This window comes from Homarus americanus, unplaced genomic scaffold (assembly GCF_018991925.1).
Source record: "Homarus americanus isolate GMGI-L3 unplaced genomic scaffold, GMGI_Hamer_2.0 scaffold41366, whole genome shotgun sequence".
NCBI lineage: Eukaryota > Metazoa > Arthropoda > Malacostraca > Decapoda > Nephropidae > Homarus > Homarus americanus.
In genome coordinates, this window is record NW_024723541.1 from 6,737,316 (window position 1) to 6,749,327 (window position 12,012).

Below are 12,012 nucleotides of genomic sequence, written 5' to 3' on the forward strand. Positions count from 1 at the left end.
GGAGGGTGCAAAATTGCGTGGCCGAAGGCCGAGCAAGCGGGAATTTTTAAGCAATTTGGTGAAAGCTGAGACCTAATAAATTGTTTTATACAGTATAAAAGCCAGCAAAAAATTCGGCAAATAATCGGAGTTTTAAATAATTTTGGGTCAAAATATAATATTTGATCATTTCAGATTAAAAAAAATATTTCCTTAGATGATAAACTGATTACAATTGGATTCCAGCATCTGACCACGGACGGTTAAGGAATCGTGGGCTTTAGGGGGGGCCAGGGCCCCATGGGCCAACCCCTTGGGTGCGCTAGTGACCCCGTTGTTTCAGGTGTTTCCAATGTTCGTCGAATGCTTCTCGTTGTGCGACGTGTATGCGAGATTATTATTCAATTTTCGCTCCCCAGGCCCCGATGTGGGTCAGTGACCTGTGCCCGGGTGGGCTAATCCCAGTAAAAAATAATAAAAAAATAAAAAACTCTTAAACCATGATATGAAAGACTTTACCAGTTAAACTTGCTACGATGCTCCAAATGCAACATTTCATTGTATTTGCCGATATACAGTAGTCGTGTCATGGTCACAGTGGCACTGCTGGTCTGTTTGAAACCTGATGATTCATATTATACTTACGCTCGCAAAACATGTGGATAACTGGTGAGTTATCCATACGAAAAAACGCGTTTTCTCTAGCTTAGGTGTCATCCATTTTCTCTGACTTCCTGAAACCAACCTCTCTATAAAGTGAATTTGAATATGAGAGAGGACACCATTGTTTTGAGTCGATGTCTGATTACAGTTAAAGCATTCAATATCCTTTGTGAGTGATGTTGAAAGCTTCAACTGTCTTTATTGTTAGTAACACTTGTCAAGTAAGTGAGTGTCGAGTCTGCCAGTACGAATGGCATCCAGTGATAGCGTCCCTGGGGATAGCCAGGAGTTTCTAAGTACGTACTACTGAAATAAGATCATTTTGAAACCCAAACATCAGAGAAACTGATGTTTGTAGTTTAGTTAGTGTCAGTTGTCTATTCAAGAAAGCCATTAATATCCTGAAAGAACATGTCAAACTCCTTATCTCCAAAATCTCAATGTATACCTATAGAGGGTCCTTGTCTGAGAATGACGTTAACAGCGTGTGTATTTGACGTCCATTTCACTTCTTCCTGGTAAGCTCAATCTCTGTTTAGTTTAGAAAAATAGACATAAGAAATTCACCTGACCTATGGCATTGATTTTCATTGTTAAATGTACAGCAACTGAGTTGAATGTAATTTCGTCATTGCGTGATTAGCCTTTCTGGCATGTGTGGCGCACAGGCCTGAGTTGCCAGTTAGTCGTATATAAACTCGTGTACGAGGAGTAGCGTCACATCTCTGATGCTGCTCCATCATTATCTCAGGCACAGTGTGTGTGTTAGCTGAATACCCAGCAGCTACCGTAGCTGCATACCAGCTAGCTGTCTTGAAGGATAACGTATGAATTGAGCGAGTCTCACACCCTGGGAACTAAGCCCGCGGGATGAACTCCTTCTCCAACCGACCTAACAACCTCTTTGTTAGTTAGTGTGACACCAGTATGACACCCTGGTGTATTCCTCACAGTTACAATATGGGGCCACAGTATTATTGTTGTACCTGATTGGGGATAACTAGCAGAAATATAGTTATCCCATGATTATGGATGTTACCAGTAATAAAGTTTGTTATGGGTTGTGAGTACGTACATTTCATATGGACTACCAACTGAGTTCTAGTGAAGGTACCATATGTAAGCTTGTCATGTGGTGTGTTCTTTTAAATGTACAACCCCTAATGATGTAATAAGCAAGAGTATCTAATTTTAATTGCAGATGAGTAAAGCCAAGGAGTTAATCCTTGTAGTTGTATATTAATGACATCTTTAACCTAATTTAATTTTATATTAATAAGCCATGTTTAGAGTATGTTGGGGGCACCATTTTCCCCTCAGTATCTACCTTTATTCTTGTCCAATAACTTGATACCAGAATTACAGAACCCATGTGCCCTAACCCTCACCATGCTACCAAAGGTCAGAGGTTATGGAGTAACTATATGAGATGAAATGATTAGACAAAACTAATGGAGAAAATGAATTAATAAACAGACAAATAAAGAAAAGCCCCCACCCCCGCCCTTATAGCCAGCGGAAGGAATACTATTTGAACAAAAAACTAGGACATAGGAATATGTGTTCGGAGTTTCGACGACTTGTAACATTGTTTTCCATAACTGGTGGTAAACAGAACGTATCTGACTGGCTACACCTAAATTTTCATTCATTAATATATATATATATATATATATATATATATATATATATATATATATATATATATATATATATATATATATATATATGCAGGTATACAATGTACATAGTACAAGTAAATCAACAACGATAAACAATAGGTCAATTCAACCACGGCTAACCCATCATGAAGTTTAGGTTATAATTACGTCGATATGAACTTTTAACGTAAAGTTAAATACATTCTCTAATCTCCAGCTAAGAAATAGAAAATTTTAAATCTTGTTCAAGTCTGAAAAACTGACCCCCTGGTTCAGAATGCACGCGCGGAGCAACCGTGTTTACTTGACCACAATTAAGGAGCGGCCCAGACATCTCAACTATTTACTCACTTCCTATCACCTGTCACACTCACACGTCCCAATAGAGATTAACAGAGGACAGTTCTGTGCTAATATTACTTCGAATCACCTGAGGATTATACACCTCAGCTTAGTTATATGTGATGATTAATAACCCGCATGTGTTAGGTGTTAATCATTGCGTGAAAAAAGCTGATGGTGCTAATCTTTAGGCGATTCCTACATTTTAATCCAAGAACCGGAAAAGCCATGTCACCTGGTGTGAATTGGCACTTCGCTCAACTCCGAAGTCTTACCTACAACGATGGTGCTGACAGGGAAGGACGTGATGGTAGCAAATTATATGGTGATGGTGATAACGGAGGGATGTAATGGTGGAAGTTGCGGGGAAGGACGTGATAGTAGCAAGGAAGGGTGTGATAGTAGCAGGGAGGAGTGTGATGGTGGCAAAGAAGGATATGGTGATGGTAGCCCTGTTACCGTAGCAGGGAAGGCTGTGGTGGTGGTGGTGGAGGGGAAATTGGAAGGGTACGGAATTCGGGGAAATGTCCTAGCGTGAATTGAAGACTTTCTACATGACTACAAGCAGTGTGTGGTGATTAATGGCACGAAATCATCATCCGTACCTGTCACAAGCGGGGTACCACAGGGCAGTGTATTGGGCCCGCTGTTGTTTGTTTGTTTCATAAATGACATGCCTGACGTTGTACACTCCTCCATACAAATGTTTGCCGATGACGCCAAGTTATTTCGGGAATTCAAGAACCAAGCGGACTGTGAAGAGCTGCAGAAGGACCTCTATGGGCTCCAAGAATGGTCGAAGAAATGGCTGCTGAGATTCAGTGTCACGAAGTGTAAGAGAATGCACCAGGGGCGTACCAACGGTAAGGAGGCGTATCATATGTCCCAACGGGATGAAGAAACTGCACTATTTGAGACTGAATGTGAGAAGGACCTAGGTGTGTATGTTGACAATGAGCTGAAGTTCTCGGGCCATTGCGAGAAGAAGGTAAATCGGGCAAATAAATTATTGGGTCTTATAAGAAGGTCATTCAAATATCGTAACGATTTTCAAGAGTGAAGTCCTTCCCCACCTGTCACCCCGTCTGGTCCCCGAGATATGCTAGGGACAGCCAGTTGGTTAAAAATGTTCAGCGGAGGGCCACCAGCCTGCACTTCGGCACCTCAGCTACCCTGAGAGAATGGAGCCCCTGAACTTGCCTAGCTTATATTACAACCTGGCAAGGAGTTACCTAAATGAGGTGCATAAGCATCTCAAGGGGCACTACTCAGTCGAGTGTCCTTACTTGGAGCTGGCGGACGCTCGCCCCACAAGGAGTCACAGCTCAAGATTGAAGAAGCCGCAGGTCCAGAAAACTGTGAGGGCAAACTTCTTCGGAGTGAGAGTTGTGAACTCTTGGAAAAGTCTTACAGAAAGTGTTCTGACGGCACCGAGTGTGAGGTCTTTCAAGGCCAGACTTGACCAACACTGGAGCAGGTTCAGGTACATTCAGGAGCCTGTGCATGCCCAGTACTTGCCAACAGTGAGTAACAGAGACGTGGCCGATCGCCCAAGCGGCTAACGAGCCGATCATTTGGTGATGAGAATAAAAGAAAAAGAAAAGTGACAGAGACGTGACCGATCGCCCAAGCGGCTAACGAGTCGATCAGTGGCGAAGAGGATAAAAGTAAAGTAAAAGAAAGATAGACCCACTTTGCTATTTCCGGCCATTGTCATGAACTGATAGCAGTGATCCTCTCACGCGGGGCGGTGTAGCTCGCCAACACATGACTGAACTGTCTTAATGAACCGATGTTGACTTCAGTTGAGGTGAGAAGCAGATTAGAGTACTGTACTGGACTAGATAAATAGGCGGATGTATATAAATTAATTATTCATTCAGCAGATATCCACCCAGTAAAACCGTTATTCAGGTTCACATTGACTCAGCATGTAAACTGTATACTGATAATGCAGGTGTACGTACATCGACAGTGCAGATATACAATATAATTAGACAGTGGAGGTAAACAATGTATACATAGACATAAGAATGGAGGAAACTGCAGCGGGCCTATTGGCCCGTACTGGGCAGTCCCATTTACACGCAATCCCTATCCCTCATATATCTATCCAACCTATGTTCAGGGGCGTCATTTCAGATTTTGCTTATTTTGGGGGGCAACACCATTACATGCAAAGAGGAGGGGTAAAAATCCTGCTCCACGTGGTGCCACCGGGTGGTGCTGTAACAGACGGAACATGTTCTAACACGTTTTATATTTTCAATTTGCATCTGTCCGGTGTGGACCGTGTGGCTGCTGCCCGGTGTGGACCGTGTGGCTGCGAGCAATATGACTAACTTCCTTGCTGCTATTCAGTTTATAAATAATAGGCAATGGGAACGATGAAAATAGATGAATATTCATAATTTTGTTTAAATATGCATAGTAAAAATACCATTGAGATGTTCTCACCAAATCCAAATTCGTCTATATGAAAAAAGAATATAATTGCACTTTTCCTTGGAGAGCAAGACAGCCTTTGGGAGGGGCAAGACAGCCCTTGGGAGGGGCAAGACAGCCCTTGGGAGGGGCAAGACAGGTCTTGGGGAGGGCCAGTCTGCCCCCCCCCCCCCTAAATGACACCCCTGCCTATGTTTGAAGCTATCCAACGTATTCGAGTTAATGATGATGTTTGGTAACTTGTTCCACCCATCCACTACTATATGTCCAAACCGGTATACGGACAAAACCCCAATGGACAAAACCCCAACGGACAAAACCCCAGTGGACAAAACCCCAGTCTCATATATAAAATAAGAAATAAAACACTTTCATGTTTGCAAACACAATTATATATACATTTTATTTTTCACACTCCACAAAACCCTTTTACATTTGTAGGTAACTGACACCTGCAATATGCTGTATGGTCCACTGATGAGAATGGTGAAAGGAAATAAAATCACAGGAAAAAAAGTCACATGACTTGTACACATTGACAACACATTATATACATGATGGCATTGCACGTAGGTCGTAGGTTAGGTTAAGTTAGGTTAGGTTCGGTTAGTTTAAGTTAGGTTGGGTTGGGTTAGGTTAGGTTTTTTCCGTTGAGGTTTTGTCCACTTTTCATATAATGGGTTGAGGTTTTGTCCACTGGGGTTTTGTCATGGATTTTTCCAAACCAATGTTTACCCCTCTCGCGCCTAAATCTAAATTTGTCTAATTTAAAACCATTGTTACGAGTTCGCTTCTGGTTGGATAGTTTAAGTATTTTTGTTATATCACCTTCGTTTGCCCTGACTTCCATTTATACACCTCGATCATATCGCCCCTCACTCTACAGTACGTCTCTCGAGGGATTGCAGATGAAGATTAAGATGAGTTTATAGAAGAAATCAATTACATATTATTGATTGTGGTAATTACATCCCTGGCAAAATTTCAAATTACAGAACACAGTAATGAAGATATTCTATGCAAAGTACGATATTAGCATAAATTTGGAAACACAATTTTTTGTAGAAAATAGGATATCATATACGCACAGTATAAGCTTACATGAAGAATCCATTGCAGATAAGGTAATGAACTGTGCAATTATGACTATAAAGTGGTTTGATGTTCAACAACATGACGCAACTCGTAACTTCGGTCCACACTGCCAGACGTAGGATCATTTATATGACCGGATAAGGAATAGGAAAAACATATTTTTAAGAGTAAAATTATAACAATATTAACGAATATGTTTTTGTATAATGTTAAAGATATATTCAAATATAAGATTAGATCAGCTTCAGAGAAATTTAGTCGTGGGTGTACAAAGTTTTTCCCACACGCCGAGTGACTATGACGGAACCGAGCGTTCAGTCACTCACGGACACCCAGTGCACTGTTCGTTAGATTATATTTCACGCTGGCTGAGATTACTGTGGGATGTAATTGATTGTCACAGTAATATTATCAGTGATAGACGACAAATCCAGATTCATAATTAGGAATTTTTGTCGGCCTTATAAGAGACTCCACAACTAAAACATGTCAAAAGACAGAGTAAGTAAAATGATCGTGTTTATTTGTGACATTTAGGGACTAGCCATCACTTCATCTGATCAGTGTTGATTTTTTTTTCTTTTACCATATTCCCAAATCGCTTAGTTTCATTTTAAAAATTAAATATTACTTTGTGAATTATGAGAAACAAATTGGATCTAGATAAATAGTGACGTTTTCTGGATAATAAATCGCCTTTGATATGGATGTGCTGCACCTGTTACGGGTAAGCAGTTTCCATTACCCCCAGATAAAGACGAACTCATTCCTGTGACACGTAGTAAACCTTAAAAGGGTGGAGTGTGCAACAGGGTGACACAACTGTTGAACCACACTGGCTAACTTACTCATTGCTTGTGTCACCAGGAAGAGCATTAAGACCAACGTGTTTTATCTGGTGTCGTGTGAGAGATGACTGTCCTACCCAGAAGTCATTGACCCTTTTCTGTGACATTAATTTGATCTGTTTCTTTGGGTAATATTGGCTTACGTAAGATATTTATGAAATTTGGAACTTTTGCACGTCAACCGTATAGACTCCCGTAGCACGTTTCTTTGAACATTGCCTTGGATATATTGCAAGGAATCGCCCTAACGCTACCTAAGGTTAGGGTACTTAATTTTATGGTAATTTAAGCTGGGGAGCTAATCTTAAGGTCACATACGAACTAGAAAAACCTAGTACAACCTTACGTAATTAAAAACTAATTACAAGAACACTTGGATAGGTTTCTTGTGCTTTGTTGCGTTATGGCAGGGCTTTGAAGAAGAGGGAAAATGTGGGGTTAAAACACGTAAAACATAGCACCCTATTCTAAAGAATAACAAAGATAGTATGGAGGTTAGTTCTTATTATGTGTAACCGCCTTAATTATCCATGGAGAGATTGGGCATTTGTACTATAAATAAGGTTAATATTCGGTAGTGACTGCAGGGAACTCAACAGTATATTGAATTGTATAACGCTGGAGGATTTGATGTAACACCTTGAAAACGGTGCTACTATAGCGTGCGGTCTCCAAAGATATATTTAATTCTAACCAATCCTAGATCTCCTACCTTAAACTTCAATCTTTAGTACCATATAGCATGGCATCTCTTATCTTTCATGTACAGTACAGGATAGCATCATGTCCCCGGAACGTATTGTTCACCGTGGCATTTTCTACGCTACGCGTATTATGCAGCCTGGCAGCATGTTCCCAGCACGTAGCACTGTACAGCATAGCATCATGTATTTGGCACGTACTGTACAACGTGGCATCTTTTACCGAACCCACACGGGGTAATAATATTCTGGATTTAGTTCTGTCGAACAGAGAAAACCTCATTAGCAATGTTGAGGTAGGGAACGAACTTGCAAACAGCGATCACAAAGAAATTCGATTCCAGTTAGATTTTCAGGGCAGACGTAAGGAAAATTCCACTAAAGTACCAGATTTCAGAAGGGCAAACTTTGATAGTTTAAAGAGGCAGCTGAGAGAGGGGGTGTCGCGCTTGGCCGTGAACCTGACAGATGACACCGACCTGATAACGAGATCTGAGATTGCCGAGTTCCACGACAATTTAAATAGTGAGTTACTTAATGCACAAAGGCAGAACATACCATACAAAAAACTCAGATCAGACAACAATGACCCTAAATGGATAAATAATTATTTAAAGAACATCATTGGCCAAAGGAAGGCTATAGGTAGAAGGATAAATCGTGGCGAAATTCACCTCCGGGACTATTATAGGGTATTGGCGAGTAGGGTTAAAACCGAGATAAGGAAAGCAAAGAGGAATAATGAGGTAAGGATAGCAAGGGAGGCGAAGACAAACCCCAAAGGATTCTACCAAATGTATCAAACTAAAACCCGAGAAAAGATTGGACCAATACCGTCAGACTCCGGCGAGCTCACTGATAACGATGGAGAAATGAGCAATAATTTGAATAAATATTTTTCAACAGTTTTCACCACCGAAAATTTAAACATGATACCCGAGGCACCGACTCTATTCAGAGATAGTGAAGAAAACAAATTAAGTGAGATAGTTGTGACTAGTAACGATGTTAGTAAGCAAATAGACAAATTAAAGCCTAATAAGTCACCTGGTCCCGATGAGATATTTGCCAGAGTATTAAAGGAATGTAAGGAAGAGCTTAGTATGCCCTTAGCAAAGTTGTTTAACATGTCCTTAAAAACAGGTGTAGTACCAGAATCCTGGAGGATAGCAAATGTAATACCGATTTTCAAGAAGGGGGATAGATCACTATCCTCTAACTACTGCCCAATCAGTCTAACATCAATAGTAGGCAAATTACTGGAAGCAATCATTTCAAACTCTATTCGAAATCACCTGGAGAAGCACCTATTGATCAATGATTCCCAGCATGGCTTCACAAGCAGACGTTCTTGCCTAACTAATCTATTAACATTCTTTTCATCAGTTTTCGAATCGGTGGACGAGGGGCACAATTATGATGTGGTATATCTCGACTTTAGTAAAGCCTTCGACAGAGTCCCCCACGAAAGACTAATTAGAAAGGTAGAAGCTCATGGCATCAAAGGGACATCCTTAAATGGATTAGGGCGTGGTTACAGGACAGGAAACAGCGAGTGAGCATTAACGGCACTAGTCCCATTGGAGCAACGTCACAAGTGGAGTTCCCCAAGGCTCAGTACTTGGACCATTATTGTTTATTATATACATAAACGACATAGATATCGGCATAGACAGCAACATAAGTAAATTTGCTGATGACACTAAAATAGGACGTGTTATCAAATCTGACGAGGACTCGGCAAAACTACAGGAAGATCTAAACAAATTTTTCGAATGGTCTGAAAAATGGCAGATGAAATTCAACGTCGACAAATGTAAAGTGCTCAGTATAGGAGTTGTAAACAGGGAAACCAGATACCAGATGAACAACGATGCCATAGAGAAATCCGATTGCGAGAGGATTTAGGAGTAATGATAAGTAGGAACCTTAAGCCAAGTAAACAATGTGTTTTTGCTCGTAACAAGGCTAATAAAGTACTTGGGTTCATACAAAGGAGTGTTAGTTACAAGACTAGCGAGGTCATCCTAAAACTGTATCTTGCTCTTGTGAGACCACACCTGGATTACGCAGTTCAGTTCTGGTCACCGTATTACAGAATGGATATAGAATCCTTGGAAAGAATTCAGAGGAGAATGACAAGACTAATCCCGGGCATTAGGAACCTTGAGTATAGAGACAGGTTAAAGCATCTTAATTTGCACTCCCTTGAGAGACGTCGAGCGAGGGACGACCTGATAGAGGTGTATAAGTGGAAGGCAGGGCTAAACAAAGGGGACATTACAAAGGTACAGTACTCAAATTATCCAACCAGGAGCGAACTCGTAACAATGGTTTTAAATTAGACAAATTTAGATTTAGGCGTGAAATAGGTAAACACTGGTTTGGAAACAGAGTAGTGGATGAATGGAACAAGTTACCAAATATCATCATAAACTCGAATACGCTGAATTGCTTCAAACATAGGTTGGATGCTCATATGAGCAATAGGGGTTGGGTGTAAACGGGACTGCCCAGTATGGGCCAATAGGCCCGCTGCAGTTTCCTCCATTCTTATGTTCTTATGTTTTATCCTCCACGTGTTGCACAACATTGCATTCTGTACCCCATGTACTCTGCTCAGAAATTTTTCAATCATCCGTACTCAACCACTAAGACACGATAAACATGTATTTTTATTTTCTGCCTCGTACCCTAGCTTTTATGTAAGGCAGAATTTTCACCACTAGAGTAAATGTTATACTGTATTTCCGAAGATACTGGGTACTACAGGATCGCCCGCGCCTTGTTTATGTGGCTAAGCTCTTGAAAGAGTGGATAGCAATTGTTGATATTTAGCGTGTGTGAAGTCTACAGTACCATGCATCATTCATCGTGTGTCCGACTAAAAGCGTCCACATACATCCATTAAACTTGAAATTTGTGTGCGAACCATGTTTAGTTTGTGTTATGGCGAAACTGACATTGGAAACCGGACCCATTGGTTGGTCGTTTAACAATTGTTTATCGAATCTTTATCTGAACCTTGAATGTTTGATATTAGAAGCGTAAATAACAGTTGCGATAATACAGTAGTACAGTATAAGTTATAACGATAATTGTATGAACGATAATAATTATAAAATTGATAATGATGATAAAACAGTAATTGGTAAAATTATTATTATTATTATTATTGTTATTATTCTAATGCCAACAGCTTGAAAAAAGTTTTGTATTAAACTTGGTATTTTAACAAGGAATGTATTTCCAATGTAATTACCAATGTAATGATTTTAATTGTTAGTTTAGTGAGTGTAAAAGTTCTGGTATCCCTGTAGGGGAAGGGTGCCCCCCTCACTTAGAAAACGAGTCAAATTTCTGGAGTGAACAAAACTAGAACTTGGAGCAATGTGCAGCCTGAGTAAAGTTGCTTTACATCATTTGCCTCTGTCTACCCAGCAATAATTGGGTACCAGGATGTTAATCGATTTGCGTATCGTATTCCGGGGTAATGGTTAGCCAGTGCAGTTGGCGAGTAGTCCAGTCTTCCCTGACTATTCCTTGACACTGAGATTCCGCGGTGAGCAGAGCTGGTGAGGCGACTGATAGTAGCATTATACTGTATTCGACTCCTATGCGTTTATAAAATTTAATTTACTGTTAAACATAAAAGTCCATATTTTTTTTAGAAAGTTAAATAGTAAATTCGATGGTGTGTAGAGTGAACCTGGTCGAGGTGTGGTTATATTAGTGAGGAATTCTTGTATTTCTCTTGTAGACAAAGTAAATTTCTTGAATGGTCATTTGTGTGATAAAGCGGTATGGTGTGAGATCATTATGAAAAGGAAAAATATACTAATTGGTGCTGTGTATAGGGCTCCTATTACAAGTCGTGAGATTTTTTCTTTTTATTGAATTACTTAACCAAGTTGTTTCCTTCCTCGTGGATGTATGTTAAATCTCCTTGTTTTGCTCTACTAAGATACTATTCCTGCTGTAACTATGTCTTCTCGTGGTTGTTTGAACAATCCAAACGTATTCTGCTACATATGTGGGGGGTCCGACCAATTACCCAAATGTATCCAAATATAGCCGGAATGAAGTCAAATAATGGTCCTAGATGAATAAATCGGACTGCCAATCACTTCTCGACTAGTATATGGTGTCAGAAAGTCACAAAAAATTGGTAAACTTAATTTAATCTGAGTTAATAGATCGAGAGCATGTACCTAACCTAACCTAACCTCGACTAGTATTTGGTGTCACGAAGTCACAAAAAATTGGTAAACTTAATTT

At 40.2% G+C, this 12,012-nt stretch overlaps 1 protein-coding gene across 1 annotated transcript in view; it reads left to right on the forward strand.

The window, feature by feature from the left end:
* The first annotated feature begins 6,516 nt into the window (after window positions 1–6,516).
* The window catches only part of LOC121863614, a 58,650-nt gene continuing 53,154 nt past the window's right edge, over window positions 6,517–12,012 (forward strand). Inside the window, exon 1 of the mRNA XM_042362351.1 lies at window positions 6,517–6,686. Within this exon, the coding sequence (XP_042218285.1) occupies window positions 6,672–6,686 (15 nt within the window). The 5' untranslated portion in view covers window positions 6,517–6,671. The remainder of the gene's footprint in view (window positions 6,687–12,012) is intronic.